The following is a 20,438-nucleotide window of genomic DNA, read 5'->3' as shown; positions in this document are numbered from 1 at the left end:
AAAAAAATAATAAGAAAATCGGCCAGTATGGAAATTCCCCTAGGACTCAGGCTGATTTGAAATCCTCTGAAGGAATGAATGTCCCAGAGAGGACATCAGACTCTGTTCCTACTTGCAGCAAGTGTTGGCAAGCCCATTTTCCATTTGCAGAGGTAGGTTCTGGGAGAGTCCAGGAAAACATACAATTGCAGTCCTTAACAGCCCTGAAATGGTAAGAGACAAAGAATGAGGTTTGCTCCAAAGGTGCTTGCACAGTTCAGGAGATAATTCTCTTCTCTGAGGGTGCAGGTTGGCAGGAATTCCCTTGCAGAGACCATATGAGGGCAAGCAAGACTTCAGGGTGTAGAACTGGGTCAGGCTACAAAACTGAGGAAGAAGAATTGACTCCAGGGAGCTCCATCCCCCTTTCAGATTTAACTGACTCATACTTTCTGCCCTTGCATCTCCTGGAAAAGTAAAACTCCTTCCTGGAAATGGAAAGCACCTACAGAGCATCCATGCTTCTATGTTTTTTACTCTCTAGGCTGAAATTATCCCTGGCTGGTTCATCCCTATTTTCACTTATGCCAACACTTATGCAACAGAAAGCAGTTCCTTTGCTTTCTGATGTGTTTACTGACTGTAATGTCCCAGCTTGTCCTTGTGTTTGCTGGACTACCTTAATTGACTCTTTTTGGCCCATACTGGGAATAAAGGGACTCCATTCATCTGCTTGTCCATCTGGTATTACTTTGTACTTTTTCCACTTTCAGTTTGTCTTTGTTGAGCATGAGTGACCTGAAATATGTATTGTATTGCAGAGACAGCCCCTGCTGTGAACTGTGTAAGTGTATTAGTATTTCCCTGATCCTAATGCAAATATCTGACCTCATGTATTCTTTGCAGGGCTGCAGCTCCTTAGAGACTGAGGGTGGGCTGCAGAGGGTGGGTGGAGAGGCTCTGTGTAGCTGTCTTCACATGGGGCAATTGTTTTAGCCTTTGTTTGTCACCAACAAAGAGAAAGAGCTGCTTCTAGAGTGATCACACAGAGTCAACATCTAAAATGACACCCAGGTGTATTGTGCTCTTAAAGCGATTATTTCTTTGCTGGGGGACATCTCTGCTGGGACTACCTGTGGTTAAATTAGAGAGCAGTCATACTCCCCATTCCTGGACATGTTCTCACCTGGTAGGGAAAGTTCTTGTCGTTTCTCCTGACTCACACTTTCGGCTGTTGGAATTTCACCCCATTTCTGTGTCTTCTGCCTTCAGGGTCTTTGCATTCTCCTGTTGTGGTTCTCAGCATCAGCAGTGTCTCCAAGTCGGGACTGGCTCTGCAGCTCTCAGAGGAGTGACTGTCTACACAGAGCAGTTTATGGCAGTAGCTCCTGCCAAAACCCTATTTCAGTAGAGCTGTTTGTAATAGCTTTCTTTTCAGATGTGTTATTAAAAAGCTTTCTTCTGGAGCAACTGGTGCTTCTCCTGTGCACAGCAGTTATTCTGGTATGCCACTGCTTATGCTGGAAAATGGCTTTCTGAAGCCATATATATTCCTGTAACTTGTGACCAGCTTTGGGATGAGGAGGATACCAGACAGGACAAGGAACTGCCAGTGGGAGCAGTGGGACCATGCTTCAATATAACTCTGGGGCATCCACCCCTGTGAGATGTTTCTGAATAATATGAGGTACAGACTCAGCTCAGGGTCACCCTCTCCTCCACTTTGTCCTAAGCTTCATGAAGAGCTGTTTTCAGGGGGTTTAATATTATTGTCATTACTATATTGTAATTCAAGTGCAAACCCAGCTTAACAACTTCCACATCTCTCTGAGGTGTCCAGGGAACCTAAATAAGGACCACAGTTTCACCTCAAGTTTCTCCAGACACAGATGCCACCAACAGTCCTCAGCTGTATAGACTACCACTGTTCCCTGGAGGAATTACTCCATTTTTCTAACCCAAGGTGGAGGGCCAAGCAGACCCAGACATGAAATGAACACCTGGCTCTATAAATCTGTAGAGTCAAGGCAGGATGTTGAAATCACTGCACTCAGCCCTCTAGGTAGAAAGGTTTAGAAAGCTTATAAACTTCCTACCCACTCACTTCCTACCCTGCCTTGCTAGGCAAGCTATAATTTTTAATTTTAATGAAATCTTCTGAACAGGTCACCATATTGCTCTGTCAAGGAGATCATGGGAAGGAGATTGGTCAGTTATCTTCCAAAGGGAGATTTCCCAAGGATGGATCCTGTCATGCTCTGACCTGGTGACCCCTTCTGGCATAGCGGCTTTTGTACCAGGTGACCCAGCCATCAGTGCAACTCTAGTGAGTGACTCACTAGAGATTTATGTGATTCACACTTTTATCCTTATTGGATTGCACCATCTGCCTTGGGATGAGTGAATCTATCTGGCTTGGACAAGAGGTGGGAAGAAGACCCTCGGTCCAAGTTTATCCATCCAGTTTCTTAAGAAAAAACCTGGTTACTTGGTTAAACTTGGTTTTTAATAGAAAAAACTATTTAAAACTATAAAGTTTTTAAAACCATGTATTAAACTATAAAGCCTGCTGGAGGCTGATTCAGCACCCCACAGAAGCCAAGGAGTTTATGAGCCTGAGTTTATTTTGTGTCACTAGAGACAGTAGGAAAATAACCGAAGGGGAGCAGCCAAGGATCAGTTCTTCCTTTCAGATTTCACCTGTGTGTTTCCCCTGGAGTGGAGTAATGAGGGAGAGAGCCAAGCAGCAAGGCTGAAATGCAAACAGCAAACTTGGAGCCTCAGTGTTAGTTTTGGATGTTGTCTCAGAATAACAGCTCAAGCACAGCAAGTTTCTTGTGGTGCCTTGCATGGTTCTGCAGGAGAGAAAGGGAAAGAACAAGAATGCTGCAGACATTAAAGACAAGTGCTCTGTTGGACCAGGGACAGAGAGCGTGGTGTCATATCTTGGTTTATCCCTAGGTACTGCTGTGTTTGTTGGTCACAAGATACTGGAAGAAAAGATAGAGATCTATGGAAGGAGCACAACCGAAAATTGTTGTCTCTGATGTCTCTGCTGAACAGAGCTTCCTATTCTCTTCAAGTTTCCACCAGGCAGCCAGCAACTTCAATAAATTAAAGAGTTGTCTTGCCCCAATAATGCCTTGATTTTTTGACCCAGTACAGATAAACAAAGATATTTCACTCTGAGCACTTTGACACCTGATGTTTGGATCACATTGTGACTGACAATGCTTGGGCTTCATTAACCTAGTTGCTAACACCGGGACTTAAGGCATGAGGTTTTGTGACAGAGTTTTGGAAAATTCCTTTTTTGATACTTTGTGAAAGAGCATCTTTGAATGTCCATGAGAGGCAACACTGAAGTCATGGACACCTTTCCATGTCCACCCAACACTAGCAGAGCTCAGCAGCTCTAAGGGCCTACCTGTTATTCTTGCTGCTACACCCATCCTTGTTTATTTCCTCTGACCTGTGGACTTCTTCTGGGATGGGTACCAGTATCCTGTGCACTACTTACTGCAGAAGAGGAGTTTGTTTGGAAATCCAATGCTGCTGACACATATCTTTAATTGTTTTGTGCTTTGATAATGTGTCCCTGGAGTCCAGCAGGATGGCGTGGCAGGGCAATTTCTGCCATGGCACAGAAAAGCTCCAGCATGCATACCTGCCAGATCTTACCCACACTTTGATTAGTTACTACTTCTGAAAAGGTCTTCCGCTTCTTCTGATGTTGCATCATCTCCTTCCTAGATAATAACATGGCTGCCTGTTGGGAAAGAAATTGCCCAAGTCCCAATTGCTCATTAGAAATCATTGGATCTCTGGCTGCAGTGATTCATCCCCACAACGCCCCAGGAGGAGAATCCAATGCCAGTCTCCCAAATTTACTGATGGAGAAGCTGAGGCGTGGAAGGTGAAGGATTTGCTCAGGGTCAGTCAGTGAGTCAGCAGCAGGGCAAGTGTCTAAGTGCCCACCCCACCCCAGCTCCTCAGGCTTGCATCTGTCTAGACGTTTCCAAGCACCAGCTTTGATGCTTGTGTTACCACCATCTTCCACCACTGTCCTGGTAGCCTAGACATCTCCCCTCCCTCACCAGTTGTAAGGAAATGTCTTTATCCTCAGCTCATAGCCAGAGGGGCTCAGATGCTGCAGACAGGAGAAAGGTACTTACCTACCTGGAGAACATCACACATCCCCATCCCTGTTGCTCCTCACCTGTCTCTGGTCTTACAGCCTTGTCCCTCACCAAACAGGAAGGGATGGGATCCAGGACCCAGTCTAAATAGATATCAATAAACCTCCATCACAGTACACAGCATCTGCACGCTGCTGGTTCAACAAATGGCAAAACAACCCCGAGACCTTAACTCAGAAGCTGCTGAAAGGGAAGAAAACCCCAGCACACACAGCCTCATTTCTGGCTGTGGTGGCTTTGCTATTGAGTCGGGGTGAAAAACATAGAGTGGAGTATAAAAGGGGAGGGCAAAGCAGGAGGAAGCAAAGCAGAAGAGCAGCTGTGGGTGGCTCAGGTGATGCACAGCAAAAGGGTAAGGGGAGAAGAGGGAGAAAAGGTAAAACCTGGGTGTCCTGAGTGGTGTTTGCACACCCTGATCACAGTGAGCAGGAATGGGGCTGAGGGAGTGCTCACTGCACTTCAGAGATCCCCATCAACGCTGGTGACACTAAACTGGGCCAGAGAGCAAAGTAATGAGGAAAGTTTCCTGCCCCTGTAATTATGTTTGGACTCGAGTGTTTCCTTGAATTTGTTTCCTCTCACTTTATTGCTTTCTTAATCACATTCCAGAGTCTACTCCTTGGGCTGGCTGCAGTTTTTGTTCAAAATAAAGGCCCATTCAGCACTGCACTAAAAGGCTTGCCTTTTCCAACAGGAAAGTCGATGGTTAAATAAGGAAAAGAGGAAAAGCTGGGCATCTGTGGCTTTGCAGAGGAGTCAGGGGAACAAATCCAAGAAAGGGGTCCCTCCAATCCTGCAAATTCAGCCCTCCTGATCTGTGTCAAGCACCAGCAAGTCCAAAAGCCTGGGGAATTTTTACAACTCACTTAACAGAAAACAGATGCCATGGGTGGCACATGTCCTGTTAGCAACCCTCACCCCTGTTGGTATGGACTGGGACAGCTTTTATTCAGCCCATCCCACAGAACAGTCCCAGAGAGACACAGGACTTTACTGAGGATGAAAAGGCAGCAAAGGTTGCTTTATGCAAGGCTCAGTGGGCTGGTGGTCTCCTTGTCAAGGTCCTGAGATGAGAGATTGGCCCTGCACTGGGGAACTCTCACCACTTTTATTCACAAGTTTCATGGGGATTGGGATAGAAATGCTCTCCCCAAGCCCTAGGAGGGCGAGAGAAACTGAGACAATATGCAAGTATTTGGACCCAGGGGCAGCTTTTTGTGGAGGGAGTTCTGGTCTTGTTTCTTCATACCAGCTTCAGTTGTGCAATTGCTGGGGTCAGGAGGTCCCCTTGGCCTCAGCTTGCAGTATGTCTGTGGGGGATCAAGCCCTCCTGCCCCACAATCTTCCTGCAAAAGCACCTGCAGCCTCTGGACCAGCACAGGAATACTCACTACTTTCCCATCCTGCAGAAATATGGGAGGGAAAGAAAGGTGAAAGCAATCAAGCAAGCTGTGTATTGTGGTTGAACAAATGGATTAAGACTCTGCTCAGTCCATGCGTTTGGCTTCTAGAACGTCAGCTGAAGCTGGTTAGTAGCAGATTCAGCCCCATGTCTTAGGTGGTAAGTGATGAAGACAGCAGAGGTTTGAGAGGATTTCTTTGCCACTTTTAATTCTTTCTTCTGAAACTCCTGAATCTTTTGCGTACCTATGCAAGCGATAACGAAAATGAAGAAAAACCACCCACTCTGTCTCATGCTGAAAAGGAGGAGGAGGAAAAAAAAAAAAAAAAAAAAGTTGGGTTTGAAGAGCGGGTGGAAGGGGTGTGGTTACCCAGGAGGTGTGTCAGGCATCCCAGAACTTATTTATAAGCAAAGGCAGCTCTGCTGGGTAAGAAACCTTGCTGAGGCTCTGTCAGCTGCTGCTTTTCCCCTGACATTGCTCGAAGCACACCTCTACTGTGATGGGGAGGCAAAAGGACGTTCTTGCTACTATTGAGGAGCACCTGAGGATCAGAAACAAATTGGTCCGACAAGCACTGGCTGAGTGCCTGGGGACACTGATCCTGGTGGTGAGTCCATGCTGTGGTGTGGGGATGCTCTTCTAACCCTTGGGTGTGGGGGACATTGTCCTGGTGAAGGGACTGGGCTGCTGCCAGAGTTTGCTCTGGGGATGAGCCCATCTCCAGTGCAGCCTGCCCCATGACCCATAGAAATTCCCTTTCCTATGAGGGAAAAAATTTTATATAAGTTGACAGAGGGTGGGATTTGTGGTTGCTGGCATAGGGTGGGCTCTGCAGAGCTTGGTGGGTGTTTGGGCGCTTTTGTCTGTCTGCAAAGTGCAGGGAGCAAAAAAAGTCTCTGTGCAAGGGGCAAGCATTTGCTAGAGATCATGTAGAGATCATGAAAAACTTCCTTTCTTTCCGCTGTGGAATATTGTCCTGGCACTGAAACCCTTCAAGTGTTATCACCTGGGGACATGACAACTCTTTCCTTACCTTGCTTTGGTTTCCTTGTGCATCCTATGGAGAAGAAGTAGCCAGAATTTAAATTGCTGTGGTGTTGTTGTTGTTGTTGGATTTTTTTTCTTTTTTTCTTTTTTTTTTTCCCCCCTGTCAGCTGCAGGTTCTTCGGGGTCTTATCAGCAGGGCTGCAGGACAAGGCAGCCGCCTGTGCTTGCCTCTGATGGGGACCCTGTGCTCCCCATGTGTGCAGCAGTGCTGAGCTGTGGCTCCAAGTGTTCTGAAGTGCTGAATGGCATCAAAACTCCTCTGCACGTTTTAGTGGTCATTTTCCAAAGGGACGGGACCTGGGGGGATAAAGCGGGGTGGATATGTGCAACTTAGTTTGAAGATGTTTTGAGCAACCCTGGCTTGCTTTGAAGTCAAAGGCAGATATGAAGACCCAGGGCAGTTGTGCATGAGGAGCAGTGAGCAAATAACAGTACGGCAAAACTAGGATTAGGGATATCTGGCTTTGGGCATCTGCAACCAAAAATGCAGGGCTGCCCAAAAGTCGGTGACTCTGTTGCATTGATGCTGCAGCAGAAGTGAGTTGGTGCTCACACAGTAAAGTCCTGCAGGTGCAAGCAATATAAAGGCAGAACAATCCTATAAGTTTCATTGGGCTGACTGCACCTTTACACATCTTTATAGCTGATGGCAGGACTGCCTGGGGAGAAAAATAATAGCTAGAGGAGCTAAAAGTGGAGGAAGGTTTGATAGAAGTCCATGTGCTGCTGGGGCAACAGGAAAGGACCAACACACTATCTTATGATTTAACAAGTAAGATCCTGTTTTGATGTGGAGAAGATGCTGCTGGGTCTTGAGTGGGAAATACTGAATATACTGAAATACTACCTCTCTTAAAAAAAACAGCTTCCCACAGTACAATTGCTTTATCATCAGAGTGAGCAGGATGATTTGCAAACAAGCCCTGTAGCTTTTTCAGGGAAGGGTTGTTTGGGATTAAGGTGGGTAGAAGCTGTTAAGAAAGTGATTAGTAGATACAAAGTTGTCTGTCTATGAATCACTGATATTGCTGAAGCTAGTTTGAGGACCAAAGCAAGGTCAGACCTGTAGAGAGGAGTATCTCCTGCTAACTAAGTTAATACTGATGGAGAAATAAGGCAAACCCTTGACATGGGGATCTGAGCTTTCAGAAGATCATAATATATTAAAAAAACCCCAATAAAAACTGTTGTTTCTTCTTGCACCTGTGTTAATTGGTATGTCAGAAATTACTTTTCCTTAAAGCTTTGTCTTTCTGGGGCAGAGAGGTTTTGGGATGTGCTCCAAGTCTGCTGAGGGCAAGAAAATGTTCCTCTTAGTGACACATTCAGCTCCATCTCACAGATCTTGTAAAAGTGACCTGGGATCTCCTGCAGCTGTGAGTGTAGGGTTGTGGGTTCTGTATCCATGTGGGAGATGATGGGAAGGACTGGTGGAGAAAGTCCCAAACACTGTGAGTGCTTCTCAATTGTTATCAGGCAAAAGCAGGGGATACAGAGAGAGAAATGTGTTCCAGGGCACCAAGCCTGAAGTATGGCTCTGCTGGACATCACTCCCTTTCTGTCCTGCAGCTGTCTGTCTAATCCTCTGTTCACAAAGAGGTTCTTGCAGATTCTATTTATTTTACTAAAAAAAAATATATTTTTTCCCCTCCATAGCACACAGATTCTTAAGCATCTTTTTATTATATTGCCTGTTTAAAACAGAAAGGGCACTGAAGATGACTTTTTTTCCCCTTTCAGGTAGTCTTGGGTAGTAGTTTGAATTCAACGATCCCAGGAGAGATGGTTGTTCTGTGCCTTGCAAAAATCAGGCTGAGCTGGGTGCTCATGCATTTAGCTGCACTTGAGTCTGGTAAATATATAAAAAAATACCCAAGGAAAGACATAGGATCAAGACAATAGATTGGAAATGGAACTGACTGAACATAAATATGTGTAGAACTGAGGAATATTAGGGATGGATTTAGGGTTTAATTTTGTTCACACTGAAATTAACTTCCTGAGTTGAAGGGGGAGAGACTGTTTAAACTTTGCAGATTATTTGAATTTCACTGTGTAATATAAAACTTGTCCCACCAAGGATATTGGCACAGCTTCCATCCCCTGCGTAATGACCGCAACACTTTCAAACTCTCCTACAGCAAAGTGATTTCAGACCTCTGCAAAGCCTCTTTGCTTGTAAAAATTAACCTAGTGCTTGATTTTCCCTTTTCCTTTCCTTTCCTTTCCTTTCCTTTCCTTTCCTTTCCTTTCCTTTCCTTTCCTTTCCTTTCCTTTCCTTTCCTTTCCTTTCCTTTCCTTTCCTTTCCTTTCCTTTCCTTTCCTTTCCTTTCCTTTCCTTTCCTTTCCTTTCCTTTCCTTTCCTTTCCTTTCCTTTCCTTTCCTTTCCTTTCCTTTCCTTTCCTTTCCTTTCCTTTCCTTTCCTTTCCTTTCCTTTCCTTTCCTTCTTTCTCCCCTTTCCTTCTTTCCCCCTTTCCCCTTTCCTTTCCCATTTTTCTTTTTTTTTTTTTTTTTTTAAGGCGGTTGTAAAGGTGTCAGAACTTCAGGACAAAATAGTGCCTTTTTTTTTTTTTTTTTTTTGAGATAAGATAAGAAGAATAATCTAACTGAGGCAGCCTAGCCCTGAGTGGCACAAGGTACTCTTTATTGCAAGCTTCTTTTGCTGTGTACAGCCCCTTGCACAACGTAGTTACATTCTGCAGGTAGTGTCCTTACTGTTACTACAGTAGTAATGCTGATTCCACCTTTCCTTGGTAAAGTAAAATGACAGGGTTTCCTTCAAAATGCACTCTCTGAATTGCACTGAGGTTTGAACTTTATACCTGTGTTGGAAACACCCTTTGCTGGCTACAGTTAAGCAACGCAATTGCTGAAGGCATTTTCCCAGCCACTTGCTGTTTTTCTGTCGTTACTGTAGAAACTCACTAAAGTCAGATTTCCAGCAATGGGTCTCAGTGTCTGCCTTAAAGGTTTGATCCGTTTGCCTTGCTTTGCTGGCTGTAAATACCAAAGCTGGCTCTGCTTGATTTTTACATTTGCGGGAGAAAAAACTTGCTGTTTACTGTGGATTTCCAAGTTGGTATAACTGTGATTTGCTTCTGCAGTGGCACAAAGAAAGAAGAAAACAATTCCTAACTGCTTTGCAGTCAGGGCTCTCCTGAATTCGTGGCCAGGTGGTGGTATTTTTTGGCGCTGGAGACCACAGCAGTGGAACCCAAGCAGTGAAGTGTTTGGGATGATAGAGGTGAAGGGAGCCCCATGGCCCTGCTGGCAGCTCCGTGCTTGAAGCTGCTGCTCACCCTGCAGCCACCTGGGGCAGCACAATTCCCACTGTCGCTGTTTGATTTGTGCCCGTTTCCCTGAAACCAGCTCGTTGCACTCGGGGAATGTTATTTTCTTTTAACTTTTAAAAATTCCTTTTTTTTTTTTTTTTTTTCCTTGATTTTATTTTTATTTGTTCTTCATTGCTAGGATTTGAGAGGGGCTGTAGGAATCTTTGCTTTACGCATAATGAACACTGCTGATTCTTCCCTGCGAAGGCTCCAGCTCAAAGCTCTTCATTATCTGCACCAAACTGTCCCTCCTTGCTGTCCCAGTGCCGGAGCAGGAAGGTTTTCTCCTTCCTACCAACAGAACGGTGGATCAGGAACCAAGCTTTGCCCTCAGTGGGAAGGCAGCTTTTCCCCAGCAGTGCCCAACCCTGTGACCAAAACCCTGCCAGAGATACAGGTCTAAGAGCTAAAGCCTCCTGATCTGAGACATAGCAGAGACACCATAATAAGTGTTACTGCTTCCATGTGTGCAGGGAGGAAGAAGCTAAAATAGTGGATTTCCTCTCTTATGCCCAACTTTGCTGAGAGCTGCTCGGGTTTCTCCCCAGTTTTGTGCAGATTTGGTCCGACCATGTGAGGAGTGTTAGGCACAACGTTCCTTAGACAGTCTTATCTCTCAAGTCCTGCAGCCCTGCCTGGCTCTGGGACAACATGCAGTGCAGAAACAACCATAACATGACCAAACATCTGCTGCTGCCCTCCTCTGTGGGGCTGCTCCTGTTCAGGCTGGTTCCAGACAAGAAGCCTGACTCTGGCGTTGAAAGTTTCTCCTCGCTTTGCAAAGAGTAAGTGGTGACCAGTATGGTTGTTTAAGAGATGCTTTGACAAAAGACAAAAGTGATAGTGCTCCTTGCACCACCTCTGTGGCTGGGGGAGGTTGTTCTGGATGCACAGGTCATGAAGATCTCTGCATACTGCTTGAGCAGAAACAGCAATGAGGATGGATCTTTACTCAGATCTACCCAGCTGGGTCCTACTCCTTGGGGAGAGCAGCAAGAGACCATAGGGGACACTGGCAGTGCCTTTAACCCCTTTTTTTTTTTTCATTGAGCTGCAGAAAAAGAGTTGGGAGGTTGCTTTAAACTGACTGTAAAGTGAGAGGTCCTCTTCCCCTTCCCAACCTCCTGCCTTAAAGGGACTGTAGGATAGACATAAATTCCCCTCTGATATGAAGGGAAGTGTCCATTTGTGTGCCCAATGACATACAAAATAATGAAATCTCCCATCAGCATCTTGGAGTCTCTTGCTGAGCAGACCATGGGTCTATGGTTAATGCCCTTCTGGCATCCTCCCCACTAACCAGAGGGCAGTCAGGGCTCAACAGTCTTTCCTATCCACAGAGGAGATTAGGGTGGATTTACAGCAGGCTCCTTGCTTAATCCCTGGTTTATTTGCTGGCTGAAGAGGAAAGCTGCATCTCAGGTAGTGACTCTCTTCCTGGGCTATGCCAGCAAAACTTTCCCACCTTGGCTTAGAGATTGGTTTGTCTGAGGTCCAAAAGTAAATGCATCCAGTCCTTTTGTATTAGACACGAATGTGTGAAAAGCACCAGCAAACAAAAGTGGCAAGCAAGGGAGTAAACCTCTCTGTAGTGCAGAGGAGTGCTGAGCATTACCTTTCTCCCAAATTCATGTACAGAGTTGCTTATCACAAACTCTGCCTATAAACTCAGGTAGCCTCCCTTCTTCATTCACTTTTTCAACTTTTCTTTTTTTTTTTTCTTTTTCCTCTGAGGTCCTTTCCCACCAACCCTAACTAGCTCTGGCACTTTCTTGTCTCCAGACATTGAGACATGGTGTTTTTACCTTGGGTGACAAAGCCAAATGATCAGTCCCCAGACATACTCAGGACACAGGGAGTTTTGGTTTCCCTGAGTGAGAAGTTCCAGCCAGTGACCTGCTGCCTTTTTCTGATTTTCTTGCTGCTTCTGGTTGCCCCCTCCCTTGTGCAAGCTTTGGAGTTTATCAGCTCCTTTGACCTTAAACCAGCTCAATTCACAGGTCCAGCAGAACATGGATTTTTTTTCACAGTAAAAGGACTTGAATCAACTCATAAGGGAAGAGAAGTGAGACACCTCCCTGTTGGCAGGGAAAGCCAAGAACAAAGATCTTCTAGAGCCAGTAAATTGGGAAGCAGGCTTCCATTAACCTGGTTAATGGGTGCATTTACCTCAGTTCCTAGGAGAGTAGCTTTAATACAGCAGAGTAAAGCTTTGTTGCAATCATTTTATTAGCACTTTAAAAACTGCTTTTTAACTTGGGTAGTGTATCATGGCAGGGTATAAAAGCTGACTGCTGCATATGCTTTCATGTGAAGCATTAGCCTGGCATTTTTGTTGGCTGGGATGTTCTTCCTATATTGTTTGGGGCTTTTTAAGGCAGAGGAAAAGAAAAAAAAAAAAAAAAAGAGTTGGAGGCAAGTCATTAAAAAAACCAAGACTGAACAAGAGTGACAAGAGTGAGTGTCTCTGTCTTGGGTGTGCACCACTGCCTCCAACCACAGTGCTGCAATATTGACTAAGAACTTCTACATCCATTGCATGGGCACTGGGATGAATGATAAATTGCTTCTGATTGATCTTCCTTGCCTTTCAACTCAGGCTAGCTGCTCCTAAACACTTCTCTATGACCACTGGAAAAAGAAGACTTAAAAAAATGAGTGCTGTGTGTCTTTGGTCTCATATGGCCTAGGAAAATTAATTAGAAGGAAAACGAGCAAACAACACAAACAAAAATGGTGTGAAAAATATTGTAACAGTCACTGCCATGGCAAGACTGCATAATGTCTTGTGGCTTCTTGCCACAAAAGCATGGCTGAGTATGATTTGAACTGCTTTCTGAAAGTCAAATGCCAAGGATGGATGTCATGCATGAGAATGTGTGTTCATGCTTAGTGGACTCCACTGGTGCAGGGTGGAATTACACACATGCATGTCAAAGTTCACCTAAATATCACATTACTCTTTTTATCTGCTGGGGGACAAGCTTTCTACTGTTATGCTGAATTGAGCCAAATAGTGCTCAGGGCACATCTGATAAATAATTGTAATGCTCCTGTGGAGTGGCTCCGGGGTGTTTTTCATGGTTCATAGACTCTCTTCTGAGGAAAAGCTGGAGCATTGCTGCCAGGTGTGGGATGGGGGAGCTGAGAATGGGGAACAAAATCTAGGGAAATTGGAAACCTAACCCTGGCCTTCCTGCAGGTTAAGGGAAAACCTCTGTGGGTGAACAGGGGGGTGGAAGGGGAAAACTTTACTCTGTGGTTTCTGCAACCAAAAGATATGTGAGTAATGAGCCAACCACCATCCTCTTGCAGAACTGCCAGTACTTTCAGGGTGAGTAACACAAATACTTCAATCAAGTGGAATAAGCTGGGGCCAACTCTGCCAGTCTCAGGGGCCCACTGAAGCTCTTTGTGGGTTCACCTCCTCACTGGCCGGACTGATGTGCTCTGTGATGTTAGAGGTCAACACCATGGCCAAGTACTCTCACAAAATCTCTGTCCAGAGCATTCTGGGGCACTTATGGTTTAAGGGAAGGAACAGATGCCACCCTGCACATCAGCCAGTATTTTTTTTTTGCTCAGTTGGAGCTGTGCTCCCTTAAGAGGACTGGGCACAGCTGGGACTGATGGATCTATTTGGTGCAATAAACAAAACTCATCCTTTCTGTCTCTCCTTGGGTGTCTCTTCTACCCTGTTTTCCCATCTGGGCAGCTCAGCATTAGGGCTTTGAAGGGGCAGTATTTGATATCCTCTCTCATTAACTAGCAAGTTCTACAGGTTCCTTTGTTCATTCTACACAAGGTCCTGTGCTGGAGACCTGGCTCCTTGTCAAGAGGCACCTGTGTGCAGAGTGTCCACCTCATGAGTCAGCTGCAGCCTATCTTGCTGCCCCTCTCCCAGCAGACTGGGCAGAGTGTTTGATTTATTAGTAATGCAGTTGTCAAGGGGAAGGGAGGGGATTAGTTAGCAGTGGTTTGGCTTTGGCCTGTGTCTGGACTGTGAGTTGCTCAATGTGCATGTCCAGTATTGGCAGGAGACGTAAAGAGAGCCACTCCTGCTGCCCTGGTGGCTTATCTCCTAGGAGCAGATCCTCTGTGGCTATTGAGTAATTCTGGAATGATGGAGTTCACAGAGGCAGAAAGTCTTGATGTGTGTGTAGATATGGGCATGTGATCAGTAGAAGTAAGTCAAGCCTTGATCCCTAGATTTGAGGAGCTCAGTAGCAAGCTATAATCCCTGTCCTAGTTTATGGATGCTCTCAGTACCTGCTCATGTGATTATCTCTGTTACACACCAAAAATCATCTGAGGAGGAGCCAGTGGAAGATAAAAGCACACAGATGATGAGGATTAGGGCTCCTTAAATTACATAGTGGGAAGTGGAGAGGCTTGGCCAGGCAGAAAGCCTCCATCTGGGGGAGTGGTGAACTGCACTGTCAGGGGAAAATGGTCTGGGTTGTTAATGTTGAGCATAGGAAGGAGGGCTTTTGGATATGGTTGCAAACAGAAGGATCATCTCTTTCAAGAAAACTTCTTTGAAAAAAAGAGAAAATGCTCTGTTAGCTACTAAAAACCGCCCTTTATCAAACAGAGGAGCAGCTGGAACACTTCTTGTCCCCTGTAGTTCTTGGTGCACCTCTGATCTTGGGCAGAAGACGAAGCCTCTGCCTGTGCTGGTGGCAGGCTGCTTGTGGAACATGGACATGATTCATGGTGTCTGTGCTGTGCTGGTGCTGCAGAGAGAGGCTGGCAGTGCTGTCCTCATCCTTTCTTACAATGTCTGGTTTGGGATGGTGTGGGCTGTGCTCAGAGTGCCCACAGCAGAGAAGACTGGGACTTCTGCAGGTACCTCATCTCTCCCTTCCAATCAACAAGTGCCATTGAAAAGAGGACTTTATGAATGTCAGGCTCTATATGAACTTCTTCCTGGAGGTGTGAACTGTGGTCTGATCTTGAGTTTGGCTTTGACCCCTGTATTGTTTCCCCCCACCAGGAGATGGGCTTGGTCTGTGTCCTCCTTCCCACCTTCCTGAACCCACTTAGCATCACCTTAGAGTCTTTAATCAAAGGCTGAAGCTTTGAAAGCTTTGAGTCATGGGTGGGGTGTGATGGTGCCCACTAGTGTAAGTGGAGCAGTTACACTTGCTGATCAGCATCTGGCTCTGATGTGAAGCAGAGAGGGTAATTCCTGTCTCTTCTTCTTCTTCTTCTTCTAGCTGTTTGGCTGTGGCTCCGTTGCACAGATCGTGCTCAGCAGAGGGAGTCATGGAGGTTTCCTGACTGTCAACCTGGCCTTTGGCTTCGCTGTGACACTTGGCATTTTGATTGCAGGACAGGTATCAGGTATGTGGTGGCTCTGTGTGGGCTGGATTCCACTTGTGACCATTGCTGTTCAGGCTTAGATGGCTGTGCTTTTCCTACATGGCACTGGTATGGAAGCCAGTGTCTTTTGGCTCATCTCTGGGGCTCAAATTCTGTCTTTAAGGGTGTAATAAACACCAATCTCTCTGCAGGTGGACATCTGAACCCAGCTGTCACTTTTGCCATGTGCTTCTTGGCCCGGGAGCCCTGGATCAAGCTGCCAATTTATGCCCTGGCCCAAACCCTGGGAGCTTTCCTGGGAGCTGGCATAGTCTTTGGACTCTACTATGGTGAGTGCAGAAACTTTCTGTCTTTGTTGGGGTGAGATGGATGCAACAACAACAAAACAAAGACTTCACTATGGATGTCCTCTGGATTGTCTCAGCTTCCAGACAATGGGACTTCTAGTAGTTTTTGCCACATTTCCCAGAGTGGCTCTATATTGGAAAGCACCATAAAGTCCAGTTCCTCGTGCATCCATCTGTCCTGAGTGGTGCTCCTCATCTCAGGACAGTGGGAGAGAATTTCTGCTAGAAATTGCTCTTCCAGAAGTATCAAGGGTGACGATTTGACTCACAGTTTGCCTCCTGTTGTCTGTTTCTGGCAAGAGAGGAAATGTTCCCAGTAGCTGAGTAGAACATGTGGGTCACTGCAGCTTCCACCTGAAGGGAGGAAACTGCCTCAGCGCTAACACCAATGGTTTTCACTTTAGAAAGAAGCAGGGGCACCTACATTGTCTCTGTAAACACTTCCAGTTGGTGGGCTGAAGTCTTCTCTTCAGAAGAGTTAATCCCATGTTAGGTGCCTAACCCATGGAGAGCTGCCTTCAGAAAGTGACTGGTTTTCTCTCCACTAACCAAGGAGGGAATTTGGACAGCCCACCTAGGTTAGATGTCCAGCTTCTACCCAGTGGTAAGCAAAAGGCAACTTTTCTGCAAGACAGCCTTGAGTGGTGAAACTGATTGTGTGTTGGCTTAGAGGAAAGTGCAGCCCAAATCCTTCTTGCTGATCCATAGCAACATCTTATGTCTTGACACCAAGACAGATACCATGGGCATTTGGGTACCTTTTGGTAGAGATTTACAGTCAGCTTAATGTTTACTTTTTGGTTCTCTTTTCTGGTGCCTGGCAAACAAGAAATATTAGGAACAGGGACTCAGGCCATCTGCATCTGAGCCTTACTGGTAAAATGCTGTGGTGGGTTACACCCCAAGTTTTCCAAATGAGTGCTGTACAAAGGAGTACTCTACAGCAACTGGTTTTTCAACACTTAGGAATGGGGTGCTCAGGGAATTCTGCCTCCATATTCATGGCTCTGTGTAGCCTACATTTTAGCAAAGTCCTCTCTCTCTGATGCATGTTGGAAAATGGCTGACCTCCCTACCTTCCTTTTTTTCCTTTTTTCTTTGTTTTTCCCCACACTTCTAGATGCCATCTGGGCTTTTGGCAGCAACCACCTGTATGTAACAGGACAGAATGGAACTGCTGGTATCTTTGCCACTTACCCATCTCAGCATCTGAATGCCGTGAATGGATTCTTTGACCAGGTAAGAAGGTGCTGTGGGGATGAAGGCACAAGTGAAGAGGAATTTTTGGGGAATTTTTGCCTCTCTTTTAGTTGGAGAATGAATGAAAATTTAAAGAGGATATTTTTTTTAGAGCTGACACAGCTATCTCAGTAACCCATAGGAAAAGCAGAGCCAGAGAGCACCCTGACAGCAAGAAGGCTTGTCTTAAAGGGACTGACCAGTACCACCAGATTGGACAGGACACGAGTGGAAAGGATACCACTTGGTGTCAGCCCCTGAAGAATGATAGTTTGAGGAAGGATGGCTCTTCCTCACTCCCACTGTACTGCTGTGTCTGTTGTATAGCCCGGAGACCAAGTGGATGTGAGGAGATGGTTGGTGTTGGAGGTGACTGTCACCTCTTTAGAGTTGCCATCAGCCACAGAGGGACAGCAGCCAGCCACCCAGCTTTTGCAGGTTTGAAGCATATTCAGGAAGATGTCTTCAGTTTTTCTGGCTGCTCAAATGGTTCTTCTGTGGATAGGAAAAAAGGTGTGGGTTTGATAGAACCTGTGGGCTGCCAGGAGGAGCACATTCCACTCTGCCATTCCCATGAGAGCTCAGTCTGCTGTGGTCTGACAGTGCCATGGGGTGACACAGAGCAGCTCTTTCAGCTCAGAGAATGAGTCTTAAATGCATGGGACTTCAGAAGAGTTAATTGATTTGTTTAGAAGATTAATCTGGATTAAATTCCTCTTCTTCTCCCTTCCTCCCCAGTTCATTGGCACTGCTTCCCTGATTGTTTGTGTCTTGGCTATTGTTGATCCTTTCAACAACCCCATCCCCCCGGGGCTGGAGGCTTTCACTGTTGGCTTCGTTGTCCTGGTTATTGGAACCTCCATGGGCTTCAACTCTGGATATGCTGTTAACCCTGCCAGGGACTTTGGACCTCGTCTCTTCACAGCTATTGCTGGCTGGGGCACTGAAGTGTTCTGGTAAGTCCTTGCCCATGAAAACCTCATGCATGGAGGGGAAAAAAAAAGTACAAGTCAAGCAAGTGGTAGCTCTGGTATCATAAAGAGTCTTAACACCCATGAGGATATTTTTATATTTAAAATACACTGTTTACTCTGCTCCTGGTTCTTAAAAAGTTATGGATGCTTGGTGGTTTCCAGCAGTGAGAGCAAATGACCTAACTCTGCTGTCAGGGTGGAAATCTAGGATCATCCAAAAGAAGCTTAGGTGCACTTTGAGCATGAGCTTATTATAATTCTTTTTTTTAACAGTAGAAAATGCAAAGCACTGTTTATACTTGAACTGCTCCTTAACTTTTTTTGGTGGAGAGACATTCTTGAGAATCCTGGAAGCACTGTTCTGAGTTGCTTGTGATCTGAGCTTGCAGTGAGGGGCAATATCTGCCTTGGAAATTGGTGTGGATCTGTGAGTGCTACTGTCTTTTGCAACAATACAAGTGGTATGGTTTGGACATGACCAGATCTTGCACTGTTCCAGATACAAACACGTATATCCTAATATCTAGGCTGCAGTTTTTACTTTGTGCCTTTTTTTTTGTGTGTTTTCCAGGACTGGTAAACAGTGGTGGTGGGTTCCAGTCGTTGCTCCTTTCCTGGGGGCAATTGCAGGAGTGGTAGTCTATCAGCTGATGATTGGATGTCATGATGAGCCTTCTCCACCTGCCTCTGAGCAGGAAACAGTCAAGCTGGCCAACGTGAAGCATAAGGAGAGGGTCTGAGAAAGCTGCCACCCACATCTGGCAGACATTCATTGCTCAGGACTGCAGCGAAGAGGAGTAAGGGGTTAAGAAGAGCTTCAAGAACAACAGGAAGAAGTTTTTTTCCTGCCTTGAGATATTCTAGCTTCTTTTTCTTTTCTTTTTTTCTATTTTTTTTTTTTTTTTTTAATTTTAATTTTTTTCCCCCCACACACATATATCCCTGATGCATTTGCTTTAAGCATTTTGCTGTGAGCCTTTCCCCAAATGCAGTAACACATTACCTTTCCCTAGTAGAAGGGGGTTGAGTACTGTAGGAGTCAGGAGAGAAGTGGGCATTGCTGTCCAACACCTCCATCATGGGTCAGTTGTTCACAAATCTGGAGCTCTTTTGGACAGTGTTGCTGGCCTTACCTATGAGCTTGGCAAACTGCTTCCCTCCATACCTGTGTCCCCATTTGCAGAGTGGAGATCATACAAAACTTTTTTTTTTTTTTTTTTTTTTTTTTTTTTTTTTTTGTATCATGGAATGGAATCTCCTACATCCCAGAAAAAAAAAAAAAATTAAATTGCCTGTGATTCTACAAGGGATCAAATCCATGCTTGGTGTTACTCTGAAGTCAGGAACTTGGCACCAGGAGTGAATATATCTAAAAAGTTTTTATTGGCCAGAGTTTTTATATCTCCCATGAATTCCTAGAACATATCAACCAGTGTAATGTCAGAGCAGAATGAGAATGAACTAGATTTTAATTTAATATTAAGAAAAAAAATGTTTACAAACCACACCACCCTGGTCTTTTAATCACAGTTTTTAATATTGCCAACTCCTAGAATATAACACATAGGAAATCCTTGTTCTAGCCAGGGGCTGACCTGAAAAAAGTACTTGGCTCCCTGTAGTATCCTTCCCAAGTAATTAGCCTTGTATATAAACTATGAGCAGCAAATAGCAGAGTTCCACTGAAAACACAATGTTGCTAAAGTTGTGTGTGTTCATGTAAATTTCACAGTAGGTTTGTTTTGTTTTTGTTTTTTTTTTTTTTTTACTAGATTTATATATAAATATACTCCTTAAATCTATTACTTAATACCAGGGTTGGGATGAGTTAATTTAAAGATGTGTGGGAACTGCCTGTTCTCTGACACCTTGGAGAGACTGCTGGGGTGGCCTCAGATTAGGGCATTGTGTTGTTGGAACATCTCCTTTTACACCTTGCAGAATTATTGGGGTATCCCTGGTACTCACAGATGAGGGACTGGGGCCAGGCAACTCCCGTACTGGCAGTGCTGGCATCTTAGGGGATATCTGGCTCTCCCAATGCCTATTATTACAGAGTATTTGAAATAAATAGTACCGGTTGTGAAAGAATTTGTAGGTCTCATGCAACTGCATTAGAGAAACTCTTTCAAAGCCTGTTTCTTTAGTGTGTGAATTCCTTGAAATATGTAACTTTGTACACATTTCCAGTCACCAAAATGATGTATTCTTGGTTTTTGGTTTTTTTTTTTTTTTTTTGCATTTAAAAAAAATAAAATGTCAATATCCATCTGTAAAATTCTATTGTTTGTTGTATTTTAAAGCAGCTGTCAGTAAGCTTCATGGGAAGGAAGTCATATAGCAAATAGCAAATAGCTTTCTCAAGCCTACATCCTCTTCAGCCTGTAAGAGCAAGTTGGAATTAACCCTTTCAGAAAACACATCTACATGTTCCATTTGTTTTTTTTTTTTCCTTTCCTTTTTGGGACTGGGGCTTTGGGGCAGATGCGAGGAGATAGAGAGCCTGTGCCCAGTACAAAGGGCAAGGTCCAGGCTACTGGGGGGAACATGTCCTTCTAGCAGGCTTCTCATTCTTCAGGCAAAAGGAACAAAT

General features: G+C 45.0%; 1 protein-coding gene across 1 annotated transcript; it reads left to right on the top strand.

Moving 5' to 3' along the window:
- The first annotated feature begins 6,000 nt into the window (after positions 1 to 6,000).
- Positions 6,001 to 20,123, top strand: AQP3 (aquaporin 3 (Gill blood group)). The gene is made up of 6 exons (XM_071730523.1): positions 6,001 to 6,188; positions 15,180 to 15,306; positions 15,477 to 15,614; positions 16,753 to 16,871; positions 17,610 to 17,827; positions 18,417 to 20,123. The coding sequence occupies exons 1-6, from the start codon at positions 6,081 to 6,083 to the stop codon at positions 18,583 to 18,585; spliced, it is 879 nt and encodes a 292-aa protein (XP_071586624.1). The 5' UTR covers positions 6,001 to 6,080; the 3' UTR covers positions 18,586 to 20,123.
- Positions 20,124 to 20,438: the final 315 nt, after the last annotated feature.

The sequence above is a fragment of the Heliangelus exortis genome, chromosome Z (genome assembly GCF_036169615.1).
Source record: "Heliangelus exortis chromosome Z, bHelExo1.hap1, whole genome shotgun sequence".
Classification (NCBI taxonomy): Eukaryota; Metazoa; Chordata; class Aves; order Apodiformes; family Trochilidae; genus Heliangelus; species Heliangelus exortis.
Note: the sequence above shows the minus strand (reverse complement) of the source record. Positions and strands in the feature narration are given on the sequence as shown.

What these genes read in the sequence shown, in the direction of transcription:
- AQP3 (XM_071730523.1), top strand. Translation starts at nt 6,081, where the DNA reads ATGGGGAGGCAAAAGGACGTTCTTGCTACTATTGAGGAGCACCTGAGG. An exon ending in GATTGCAGGACAGGTATCAG is followed by an intron (nt 15,307 to 15,476) that starts GTATGTGGTGGC and finishes ATCTCTCTGCAG; the next exon opens with GTGGACATCTGAACCCAGCT. An exon ending in AGTCTTTGGACTCTACTATG is followed by an intron (nt 15,615 to 16,752) that starts GTGAGTGCAGAA and finishes CCACACTTCTAG; the next exon opens with ATGCCATCTGGGCTTTTGGC.